Source organism: Nomia melanderi, chromosome 11 (genome assembly GCF_051020985.1).
Source record: "Nomia melanderi isolate GNS246 chromosome 11, iyNomMela1, whole genome shotgun sequence".
Taxonomy (NCBI): Eukaryota; Metazoa; Arthropoda; class Insecta; order Hymenoptera; family Halictidae; genus Nomia; species Nomia melanderi.
The window spans coordinates 1,632,528-1,646,344 of NC_135009.1; the positions used below are offsets into that span (position 1 = coordinate 1,632,528).

The window sequence follows — 13,817 nt, forward strand, 5'->3', positions numbered from 1 at the left end:
GACTTGTATTTAAGATTTAGGTGTGAAGATATTTTACATGCAAGTAATTAAAAACTCAGTAACTTAGCACTATATACAGAGTGTCTTTTTAGTTTTAGCGGTGAAACTAGAATGGATCTAAATAAAAGAAATGTTATATAAATATTTTAAACAAGTAGATTGTCCAAAGTGTGGTTAAAAAGTTACCAACAAAACATGAAAAATAGAAAGAACAATAATATAATCACGGTTACTAAGAACGGATCAACTATATTTATGTTTGTTCTGTTTATACAAAGATTTCTGATTTTTCACCTCAAAATATGCACCATTTTTGACAATGCAAGATGAGCACCGAACAGAAAAAGTATTTATTACTCTACGAATTCCATTTCCATTTTGTCTAATTTCAATTCACAGTGCAAAGATAATAAAATATTGCTGATATTTGTCTAAATTATATTTTAGTAACAGAGAATCTGGTACTGTTTCTTTCGTATTTCATACTTTTGTTCCGTAACCCAGACCTATTTATGTTTATATAACATTTTGAGTAATTATTTGCTTTGAACGATACTAGATCGATGATCTCCTTTACACATGCTGTTAAGAACAGGATCCTAACTTCTCTTGATAACTTAATTTATGGTTTTTACAGTTTAGAAGATATTCGTGAAAAAAATGTCGACATTATAGTAATTATTTATAGTACATCGGTTTTAATGACTTTGAATTGTTGTGAAAGACATTATTCGGTAGAACATTACTCTGTATTTCAAAGTATTTAAAATCTTCAGCAGATGAAGCTAACTAATGTAGCGAACTCTTAAATGTTAGACAAAAAGGAAAATGCGTACTGAGATGGGGTTGTTTAAATAATTAAATTATCCGTTCTCAATTTTATATTTTCAATGTGAAATTGTAATGAGACCAATATGACGACATCTGTCCTCAAAGGATTAATTGCAGACCCTATTTGTGTTCGGTTTGGATTGACAGAATTAACCCGATCATTGTAAGGCGACCACCAAAATGTTACTAATAAATTGTTATTAATAATATAGTAGTAATTACATAATATAGTATACTTGTTAATAAGGTAAATTGTTGCTAATAGCATAATTACAATAATATAAATCATATTTCATGATTTAGCACAATCACGAGCGGCACCGAGTTTCCTTCCAAGGAAAAATGTTGGAAATTCACGAATGTTCCAAAAGTTGTAATAAACCACTGATTAAGTTACTAGGAAAAGTTAGTCAGCACTGGACTGTGTACTTAACAGCATATGTAACGGTCAAAATTAACAGCGTGGTGCCTCTTAATGCAAATATGTATCTACTTTTTCCCCGTATAAGAATTATTTAAATTTATAGAATGTACTGACAATATTTGGTTGTTAAAACTAGGTACGCTCTCTATATACTGGTATTACGAAAACCTATAAAGCTGAAGCATCGGGAAAGTATAACATTGATTTGGAAACAATTATTTCCTCAAATTTAATTCACATAGGAATTTTTATTGACAAAATATATTACTATACTAATGTATAGCATGTCTAGAATATGAAAGACAATTATAAACAAGGAAGATAGAACAATATATCTATCTAAATTTCCGGAATCTTTAAAAATTTTGTAGTAAGTATTATAGTTAGCTTAAATATGATATTTTTTTACCATCGATTACCAGTTAGTTAATAATTTTCCAACAGGTATAAAAATTGTATGTACAATTATAGCAAGAATGATGTCACTATAAATGTTGAATGTTTGTAAACCTAAAATAATATTTCTTTTTATCAGACTTGATATAACAAAGCAAATGTTTCCTAAAAAATGGCATTATTTCAAGTCGTGGACCTCAACACGTGGTACGAACAAGAATTATAATTTTTCAATAGCTTTCCAGATTTCAGTGAAATCTTAATTTAATCCGACTTAATAAGAAGAATGAAGTTTGTAATCAAACAATAATCTACGTAAAACACAAACAATAGGATTTATAATACAGAGCATAGAATTTTGCTTGATGCATTGTTCGAGAAATAATTATCAGGTATATAGGGAGTCTCATAAGTTATAATACAAATTGGATCAAGGTAATTTTATAATTCAAAGTAAGACGAAAATCGAGAATGACAGAATTGCGTTGGGGTTTCATTTTTCGAGAAAGATGCATTTGAAAACAGATTTTATGATCAATATTTATTTATTGAGATATCTTTACTCTTTACAGAGGGTAACTTTATATTGATAGATTTAAGTAATAAAATGGGTATTATAATCTTAATATTCTCTGAACTATATTATCAAATATATTTTTGTCGAAAGCGAAAGCTCCAATGCAATTTCATTTTTGATTTTCGTTCAATTTTGTGTCATAGAATCCCTTTGATCCAATTATATAACTTAAGGGACAACGTGTATAGTTGTATGCACAATTATTAAACTTTATGCTATCGAAATAATTATCAAACTTCTTCATATTGGATTGAATAATCAGAGAATTGTAGCGTTTGTGATCATTCAATGATAAGTTATAATTTCTTTCCACATGATTTTAGTTAGAAATAAAACCTATGGAAAAAAGTTTGGAACCAAATGTGAAAATAGAAAACTAACGAGAAATACGAAAGTTGTTTACAAGCACAATGCAATGGCTTGAATACGAAATTCGCGATATTGTTAAATAAGTCTACTTTAAAGTAAAACTAAAAAATAATCTACAGTTTTGTTTGTCATGTAACAGAAAATACAAAATAAACAAAATGTTACTTGGAGAAAAGTATTGTTATTTCAAATAAAATGTTACTTGGATGAGAGGGATTATACTTCTGGAAAAAGTATGAAACATTTTGAATTTACAAAGAAATTAACAACGATTTGTTTCGTACATGTAGAATATTACCTGGTATTATATCAAATTGCCACGTGCAAATATCACAGCTTTTATTCGCTTTGATATCAATATAATAAGGTTTCCATACTACAATGGTGAAATTTGTTTTCAATTTCAATTTCAATTTCAAGATATGATAATGGCTTGTAAACATTCATATTTAGTTTTTGTTTTCTTCATGTATAAATTTCATCTAGAGCGCTCACAAGTTATCAATTTGATTTAAATCGGAACTAATTGTTGGCGATTTTATAGTTCACATGCCTTTTTATTGTAATTAGCCTCCTTTTTTAATTTTATGATCATTTGCATTGTATGCCGTGCTACACGAAACAATTGTCTGAATCCTTGAGTCATTGTTTCGGAATCTGTATTAAAAATTTTTTTAATACACAAATATATATTTCATGAACCGAACAGGGCTTAACTAAATTGAAGCCATGAATTCTAAAACAGTACAAGTCAACCAATCAACACTTCGAAAAAATCAATCTTCCTTTTCATCTTTGTTCATTCATTTATTTTCTATTTTGTTGACTCATGCTGCAAGCACTGGCTACACACACGTTAAATTGGCCTGAATAAGCTGAAAACGGTTACAACAATAACTCAAGTGAATAATGATAGAAAGTGGACTAGTGTTGTTTTGGAATTCACAACTTCAATTGTAGATAGTATTTTTAACCTAGAAATATTTGTCCAATTCCTTGAGTTGTCATATAGCTCCATGCCATATCTATGTAATCGTAGATATTTTTTGTTTAATTTAGACAATTATTACTAAATTTTTCATTAAATATATCCCAAACACATCTTTTGAAATTTAAAAAAAATTGCTCAAATTTTTGCATTCGGTTCCAAACTTTTTTCCTCGGATTATAGACAATTTCGCACTGTTAAACAAATGATAGGAAAAAATAAAAACCATAAATATTTATTCAAGTGACAATACTGAATTAACTTAAATTAATAAGTTCATTATTAATCTTAATTTAATAAGGGTATATAAAAAATTTCATTGAATATTTTTTAAAGTTCTAATGTTTTCTATTTCGCATGTTCGTGTGTGTCAAAGTGTATAAAACGCGTAGTTTAATAATATGGAATGTTGATAATATAAAATATTAAAATATAAATTTTGATTGCAATGAAAATAATATGAAAATTTATATTTTTATGGAGAAGTTATACATTAAGTTAAATTTCTAAATTTCAAATGAAATAATAAATTTGATGTAATATATTATTTTATTGCTCAAATGATATTAACTGATGTACAAACCTGATATTCATTAAAATTAATATGTAAAATTATTATTCGATTTTATATGATCAAGACTACTTTATTTCGAGACGATTTGGCAGATCGTTACGTTCGTGCCTCCTTTTAGAGGATATAAAAAGAACAAATGTCATTAATGAATGCATACTTAATACCACGAATTTGTCACCTGGCAAGTTTTAAACGACGATATTCACGAGATCGATCGAGAACATAAGAATTTTATAACGAATAAAACGGTGATATAAAAAAGATATTACTTGGTTGGTTGAAAAGTTAAAAATACCTGCAGTCTGATAAAACGTATAGAATTTTTTTTTCATTTTGGCAAACTAAATCAGGTAAGATTTGAATTGTAAAATTTTATTTGTTCCTTAAACAACGTTTGAGAAAATACTTCAAATATAGTGTCAGAATAACTGGTTGAAATACTTTTCTGTGTTTCACTTTTCTTATGTATCTGTAGTTATTTAAAAAAGAAAAATTAGTATTTGAAATAATACAACTTGTTTCCTTGAACTACGTTACATGATATTTATCGTTTTTGTTAACACTATCTCTTAAAAGCTTATTTTCTTTTTAAATGATTAATTGTGAGGCCCCAATTGTATCAAGGTCACATGTTTCATAATTTCGAATTAGTCTAATGTACTTCAAGACAAAATTATATACTTTTTGGTTGATCTAATTTTTTTATTACAGTAAATCAGTTACCGTTTTTATTTTTATCTGATTTCTATCATATCGTAATAACAAAAAGAATAATAACTTTTTTCACAAATATTTTCATGTGTCAGTCTCAAATATATGTTTACTTGATGTACTCTGAATGTCCTATGGAAAAGTCAATACAGATTAATTTATATTAAATGAATACTGCAGTAGATTTCATTATACCCTTACATATACGTATTTCATAGTATAAGAAATAATTAATTCTCTTGGACCTGTAGAAAACGAAATAATAATTCATAAACATTTATAACGTTACTGTGAATAATTAGTAAGTAAAAATTAGTATTTATATGAAATAACACTTACACGACAGCATGGTTGGAGAACTTTCATAATATTCTATTTGTATTATAGACTTCAGATAATAACAATTTTCCAAATATGTAAAGTATGTAAAAAATGAATTGTACATACATACATATAAATGAATTATTAATCGAAAATTGGATACATTGGAATTTAAAAGAAACGTATGTATTTATATAAAGTTCTAGGTACATAAGCAGCGTGCTATCTCGAATGAACTTCAACTAAGAATTGAAATGAATTACTATTTTTATAATGAATAGTTATTACTTTTTGCTGAATGCAAGCTCAACTCGTCGAAGCAAACTGCACTGCCTTAAATGACAGTTTATATTATCACTTTTAAACAACAACAATAATTATCCAAGTATATACCACAAAGAAGAAAATAACTTGTACAGGTATATACAGATTTAAATGAATCGTTAATTAGAAAACCGCACTCATTAGCGTTTTAAGCAATCGTATGTATTTGTAAATATTAATGTTCTAGGTAAGTAAGTAGCGTGCTACTTGGAGTAAATTTTCAAATAAAAATGGAAAATTATTATTTACTTTTTTAAATGTAAGCTCAGCTGGTCGAAGTAAATTGCACTGCAATAAATCTCAATTTATATCCGTATTGATCAAGTCTGTACAGATTTGCTTGTGAAAGGTTAATGTTGCGAGGAGTACGGTGTAAGTATGCATTACCTGAGAGCAGGTGTGTTGAGTCGGGTGTTGCGTGTATGCGGCGTTCGCCGCTGCGCATACCCCAGTGCCAGGAACCTTTAACTGTTCCTTGTAGTCGGGTTGATATGGCAGCAACATGCGAATCTTGCCCCAACGATTGAAGAACAGCGCTATCGCGCCCGCCCAAAAGATCAACACCAACACCACTATACCCACTTCTACGCCACGGACCTGCAATTCACGCAGTCATTCGTAATGTTTACTTCTGCCACAATATCGATTCACTTGTTTCTCTCATAAACAGTAACATTACATTATTTTATTCATCTCCTGTATACAATTACCAGCAAATATTTCAATAGCAGTTCTGTTTTATTATTCGTTTATTCGTTTTATTGTCGTACTCTTCACTTTAGTTTTTGTTCCTTGCATTTAATCACTAATTGAAATAATTTGGCTTTCCGATGTAGCATGATATATAGAAATAGGAAGGTATGTTCAAAATTATTTAAACGAATTGAATGAAGGTAAGAAATAGGTAAGAACGATTGATCACTTCATTGTTTCGTGTATGTGTATATGATACACTTGATCCTCGATTTACGCGGTACTTTTTTATGCGAGTCTGAAATATTATTATTATTTCTGTTATTTGGTCACGTGAAATAAATATGTATTTTAAAACTTATACCAATTTCTCTTATTAATATTTTCTTTTCTCTTGTGTCGGCAGACTCTATTTACGTGATTTTCATTCGCGTAAAAGGAGTCCACAAGGAACGCATTTCCGCGTAAATGGAGGGTCAGGTGTACATGTTTCTTTTAATCAAATACCGAAAGAGCATAGCATTTTTAAATGATCTATGAATACCTGTAATAGGCACGTTGTGTTTAATCTTACTTTCAAAATGACTATCGCTTAGGGCAAATCAAATCACCGTAGCTATTGCATCGGTTTTAATTAGCTTCATAATCATTGTTCTTTCTAAAACTGCTTAATCACAGTGTGTAACGATCAAGAGAATTTTATACTTTAACAATGTTCTTATTAAAAAAATTAATAGCTTTGTCATATTGTTTTGTGGGCGTTATTGAAGCATGTAGCGATAACAAACAAGTCAATTTTCATTTTAACGATAAGTAGATATAAGTATTGTAATAAAGTTCCTTGCAGAAAGTACTCAATAACAGAAATCGTGGAACAGGATTTCATAATTCTATAGTAAATACAAAAATATGATTTAAAATCTAATTAATATCTTGGTTATATCTACACATGTACTAATATACTAATATAATAATTCTCAATAAAACACTACGTATTCATTACATGAAAAGTAAATAAAAAGTTCCTTGTCTATATCATAAATGCATTATATTTCAATCGCAATTTATTTGTATAATTTAAAAAATATAGTACCAAGTATAAAAAATAGTGTGATTTCATTTCTATTCGAAAAAGTTTTAGTATTGGCTCGTATTTAACTCAACATTTCTCATATATGCATTTATGTTGAAAACTAACTTTCCCTGTATCGTCATTTCTAATGCACGAAGCGTTCTTTCATGAACTTTTAATTTGAACGTTATAAATGTAAATCAATATGTACAGTACATACAAAGAAATGTTCATAATCTCTAAGTTAAATAATATTTGCTATACGATGAAATCTGTTCTAACAAATATGTATTAAAAAATTAATATTTTTTAGTTATAAACAATTTTTTGTTTGGGGAACTATTGGACTGTATAGAAACAATATATTACCTTATTATTTCTTTTTCTTGATTATAATAATATTATAATTATATACAGGTAGGTATAGTTAAATAACTAATTAACTGAAGTGAATTAAATTACATATTGGTAACTAATTTAATTACTGTTTACCTTTTACTTGTTTAAATATTATTCATCAAATAACTGTGTTGTGAAATTTTTGCACACACGGAATGATATTTTAAAAGGTCTTTCGATCATGTTAAATCTTTATTACATAAAATTTCTACGATAGAAAATCTATACTTTCCCACGGTTTTTATATAGGTATTTCGCGTCGTGAAACTCGAAAATCAGATGTGTCAGCTTATAGCTGTACAATTGTACTGGCAAGCTCTTAACCCACTATTACACAATGTAAGCTCCAGTGCTTACACGTACACCAAGCGTGACACTACATGTGGTCTCTTTGTTAGAAATCATTCTGGTCTGTTATCATGGCTCAGGAAGTTGGGTTAATACTGCGTTATGTATTGGACTGATACATAAATAAATATCATTTTATTTAAGAAGTAATAACTGTTTTCGAAATAAGTAATGCAACACTTGTAATTAACAGTGTTTAACATTATTGCGTATGATCTATTTAATGTCAAATAATTGTATATTACAAGTTCAAATGAGATACTTACGTACATATAATGGCTTGTTATTGACTTATAGTGAAATTTATTTATGTATCAACTAAATACATCACATGTTCGTAGGTATGGACGATACCATAAATTAAATAAACTCTATATTACTTAATTAAAGTTAATGTAATGGTTATTATATTTCTTGTGTGTTATATGTGTTCAGATCAAATTTGAACTTTTCTCATAACGATTTAAGGTATTGAAGATAATGAAATATGTTGTAATTATGACCAGCAAAGTTAGCAGCGAATGAGGCCCACGAAGAGCAACAAAAATGTAACTTGGAAAAAGGTTCGCGAAGATAGTGGCGGGAGAGTTCGTTTTTGATTTCACGGAGTTTGTGAACCAACTGATTTTGTGAGTCTTTCCGAAGAGCGTCTTCTCTTAGTTTTTTTTGTTTTCAGTTTTTAATTGGTTTCCAACCTGAAGGAGTAAGGTACCAAAGAGATATCCCCACGACCCAGTAGTGGAGAAAGTCCCTTCTTCAGGGTGAAACGCGCGTAGTTCAAGATGGCGACGTGTCCTCAGCGGCTTCGAGGCGAACTGTCAGCGAGGCGATCTCTGATTCGTTGAATTTTATGCGTCCGGATGCTAGACTTGTTCAACAATCGCTTGGTACAGTGCAGTACTGACAAGTCCCAACCGTCCTGTGGCTTAAAAGTGAAGAGGGACAAGGGGAGACGTCCACTCACGGCGCTCGGCTCGATAGTAATGGTGGAATTAGTTCGGCACGTCTTTGTTAGTGGCCGAGCCACAAGCTGAGGTGGAAAGTGCGGCCGAGTCCCCTTGCCCCTCTTCACTTTTGAGCCGCAGGCCGGCTGGGATCTTGTCAGTAACGCACTGTAAAATAGACTTACGCGATGACTAAAATCTTCGGCACGTGTTAAGTGAACTTACGAGAAGCCGTAGTCTATTTCCCTGAGACTTATGAACAAAAAGTCGCGATATAGAGCAATAAGGAACTTCCTGCTGATGCAGGTAGGCAGAAATTTAGAAAATCTTTGAAGAGGCTGCGCCTCTTCGTCTCGTGGTTATTGGATTAGGCCCTGGAAGCCGAGTGTAAAAAACTGGAAATGTTTTGACCAAAGTGTCTAGCGTGCATTTGATCGTGTTAAGTACAACGGAGCTCCCAACGGTGGTTTATGTCGTCGGCAAATGTTCCACGACGTAAGAATATGAATATAAAAGAAGAATATGCAATCCTGTTTATGAAATTTAAAGTAATTTTTTTTGTTTAACAAAATACTCCAGAAGTTGTTCATTATGGCAATGTATTCTTCACTTTATAAGAGAAAGTAGTTTAAATAACATGGAGATCAATTGATACATGTATCATCCCATTACTCTTTTAAAATGCAGCATTATTGATCGAGATATTACTTATCAAAAATTCGTTGTATATGGTTGTACCATTACTAAAACATTTTAAAAGAGATCAACAAAAAGATCGACAAATTAAAACCATAATATAATTTTTCCGTAAGTACATTTACCTTTTAAAAAATAATGATTATCTTTCTCGATATTTCTTTATCGTTTTTAGCAATAATTACATTTAGTTTCATTAAGTTAATCGTGCGTATTGCAATATATGCGTAGATTCAGCACAGAGAATAAAGAAGAACATTCATATAAATGATGATATTTTGAGGTATAACTGCTTCTACCTTGCAACATTTTTTTCAACATATAAAATTAATTAATTCACTGTTTTTAATCAACATAAAATATTATAATCCATGATTTTGTTGACCACTGTGTAAAAACTGGCTTGTAATATTCCTGGCGAGAAAACTTTGATAATCGGAAGCTTCTGTTTCTTTTTTAAATATTAAAGGTTTGCGGGAGACCTCAGAGCAAGTATTGGACAATTATTTTTATGGCCCAATTTCGGTTCTTGGGAGTGAAATCGCCTCATGAATAGAAATAGCTGTTACCGTATTTTCCTCTGCATCTTTAAAACTACAGTAGATATAAAAAAATGTTTTCTGCGCTGTATAAGATGATACTATGAAAATAAACAAAATTGTTTATAAAAACATGTTCTGTTGTACCGAAATATAGAAAATTTATAATGTAATGTTTATATTTTTAACAAGATTTATATCTTTTACTGAATGTTTTTCAAAAAATAAAGTCAAAAAATGATTTATTTGCACGTAAAAATTTAAATGTAAAATATGACTGTCATAAATTTTCGTCATTATTTTTCTTTCACGAAAATTTATCGATTTTTGTATATCATAAATATTGTAGTCCAATTATATACGAGTAATTAAAATAGAGCAACAGCAAATGCTAATGCAAATACTAAACAGATTACTGTAATTAAATTCGTTCCTCTCAGATGTCTCGGGACAGTCTTTTTACATGTTAAAAGCATCACGGTTTCGTCGTGACTGACATTATGAAGCCAACGTTTCCAGTTTCATATAAATCTTTTACAGTTACATCTTTTTAATTTAAGCATACTGAGAGGTAATTAAAATTATGTCGACGTTATTCATTATAACAAGCTGAAATGAGATAGAGAACTACTGTAAAATTCCATTTTAAGAGAGACAACATATCAAAAACTGCATGCACTATTGTTTGCAATTCCAACAATTTGAAAAATTTGAAAAATGGAAAGCTATATTTAGAAAATGGAAATTTAAAAATTCGCAACGAATCATTTTTTAGTAAAACATTTATTTACTGATCACTGTTTCATAAATTTTTGATCTTCGGTGAATTATTATTCTTATGATGATGAGATACTGTTTCCACGTAAAAATTTAAATTTTACCTTTTTTTATTACAAATGCCTACTATTATTCAAACGGAACAAGAAATAATAAACACATAAATACATAATTTTGGACATAGGTTAGAAAACTTATTTAACTTGCACATCGAATTCATGAATAATTGTCTTTTTTCACATATTATATTATAATATCATTCCGTTAATAAACTGTAAATTGATGTCAGTTTATGCAACTGTACATTTGTGTTGTAGGACAAATTTATATTAAAAACAAAAAGGCTCGAAAACATAGAGACAAAATTTTCTAGCAAGTTCTAAGCTGCTACCTTGGGCTACCTACTTCTTCAACATAAAAGGATCCTTTGGCGAGGATGCTATTTTCGTGGTTCGTTTCACAGCCTTATAGTAACATCACGTACTGAGAGTGTGCAAACTTCCATACAATAAGTGAACCTTGCAAGCATCTCACGGAAGAGCGAGTGGGAGCTACGAAAGGAAACTTTTAACATCTTTATTGGATGGATATTTTTTCTACAGCTTGAAATTCTTTTATCCTTACACATTAATTTTATTAGGTCTCATACAATACACTTGAATCGTTTAATTTGCTACGGTAAGAACATTGAAGTACTTACGTATTATCGTTTCATTTAGACAAAAATTAATTAAAATCTTTCCTGGACTTCACTCAATGTTTATTTGATGTTTATTTCGTTTTTTTTGTCCACTCCGATGTGCATTTTACTTTCCCTTTATTTTGTTGTAATTATTATATTTAGTTGACATATTATTTTATGTAAAGTAGCACAATATGAATTCTTGTAGGTATGTATTCCAACTTTTTTCTATCTCGTGATATAAATGAAAAGAAGGTGATTCTTTAGATAAAACTAAGTATGGAAAAGTAACTTGATCGCAAGAAAATATCTCCAACTTATTACTAATAAGTTATTAGTAATAAATTGGTTGTACTTTATTGCTAAGTTGACAGAAGAATCGTATTTCATTTCTTTTAAGCAAGTTCAAAGATGAATTTCACTACATTATATTAAATTTAATTAAGCTTTGCATTGATCATTTTGATTGACAATTTTTTATTATTTATTAATACATTTATTAAAATATTTATAGCTAATCGGAGCAATACATCAAACTTCAATATCAATAAAAAAATGATTAAAAAACTTAAAAACCTTTGTTTCATAAGTAAAAACTACATCACACTTCAATATCAATAAAAAAAATGATTAAAAAACTTGAAAATCTTCGTTTCATAAGCAAAAGCTAAAAAATAAGAAATATCTGATTCGCCCCAAATTCCAAGGTGTATCGGATATTTTCCTCACTTTTAAGGTTTCTTAAATCAAAATTTAAACACAGATCACGTTTTTATAATAGTATTTTACTTTAACCAATACTAACGGAAAAACAGAATTTGCTACTAATACCAATTCCATTCATTAAACCAGTGAAATGCTAATTGAAATCGAACTTCAATTCATTGCTAACAACAAAACCGCACGACCTTTTTCGAGTACCTATTACATTAACAACTATCTGGCGACTGTGAACCGTAACCAACCTGACCTACAAAGTAAAGTTGCCGAGTCTGTCAATTAGCACTTTTCAAGTTGTGCACTTGAGCTTGTTTTTATGTATATAAAATTTATATACATAATATGAATATTCTATGAATATTCTATGAATATATATAACATAATATAATATGTTATATTCCAATGCATCACAAACATATCAAAAGATTTGTAAGGCATTTGAAGAAGACGCAATGAAGAAACCACTCGAAACTGATTCCAAAAATTCTCTTCGGGCGATAAAGGTTTCGAGATTGTGTCCAAAAGATATAGCAGGATAAGGGGGTCAAAAGTCGTCTTCGATTAACTTTAATAACTTAATTTTTTCATTTGCACGTTATTTCTTTTAAATTCTAAAAGGGGCACTTTTGATCCCCTTATTCTGCTATACTCTCTTGAAGATCATTATGATTAACCCCTTACCGTATAATGATGAGTAAAACTCGCGGTGAGGATTTTTAATTCAATAAAAATCAATGTTATTCATTGTATATAAGTCGAAGTTAGAAATTATTTTCCTATTATCAATGTTTTACCTTCGAAGTAAGTGCGTACTTACAATAAATAGGAGGTTTCTTCGCGTTCTTTCAAATTATTAATAATAAAATACATTCAACAAGGGGTTAAATATTGCAGACTTGAGGACTGCAATTGACACTAATTTGCAGTTGCCGGATATATTATATATTGTTATTACAACAATACCGAAAATTCTACTTAACAAAAAACGGTGAAAATTTTCGGAACACCTGATAATAGTTACAGTTACATACTTTTAGATATTTGCAGTATAACATATTTTAAATAGGCATACGAAAGTATCATCAAATAGACAACCCACCGTGTTCGTAATCATACAAATAACATTTTCCTGTTTCCTGTATTTTTATGCAATGAATCATTTCGTTTCCGATTATACTGTTATCTTTAAGAACATTATGGATATATCATTACATATTTAGTTTTCATAAAAAATGTATTCATTCTTAAATTAACGCTATTACCTGCCACAAATATTTTAAAGCAAAATATTGTTGTGAATTGTAGTAACATAGTTATTTATACATTTGTTACTTAATAACAGCGCTTTCATTCAGTGATGTAATTTTGAAAAATACATACTTTTACATGGTGGTACGATATGAGTGAATGAAAGATGGTAGACGGAGTGTTC

General features: G+C 29.5%; 1 protein-coding gene and 1 long non-coding RNA gene across 21 annotated transcripts in view; one reads left to right on the forward strand and one right to left on the reverse strand.

Moving 5' to 3' along the window:
• The window catches only part of LOC116435176 (uncharacterized), a 384,264-nt gene that overhangs the window by 117,496 nt on the left and 252,951 nt on the right, over window positions 1–13,817 (reverse strand). For all 20 annotated transcript variants that reach the window (XR_004236703.2, XM_031994464.2, XM_031994459.2 and 17 more), the window contains one exon: window positions 5,903–6,112. Coding sequence is in view for 19 of the 20 variants with exons in the window: in XM_031994464.2 (XP_031850324.1) it covers window positions 5,903–6,112 (210 nt within the window). In the remaining variant the exon portion in view is untranslated. The remainder of the gene's footprint in view (window positions 1–5,902; window positions 6,113–13,817) is intronic.
• The window catches only part of LOC143175111 (uncharacterized), an 83,445-nt gene continuing 78,773 nt past the window's right edge, over window positions 9,146–13,817 (forward strand). The window contains exon 1 of the long non-coding RNA XR_012999755.1: window positions 9,146–9,277. This is a non-coding gene — a long non-coding RNA (uncharacterized LOC143175111). The remainder of the gene's footprint in view (window positions 9,278–13,817) is intronic.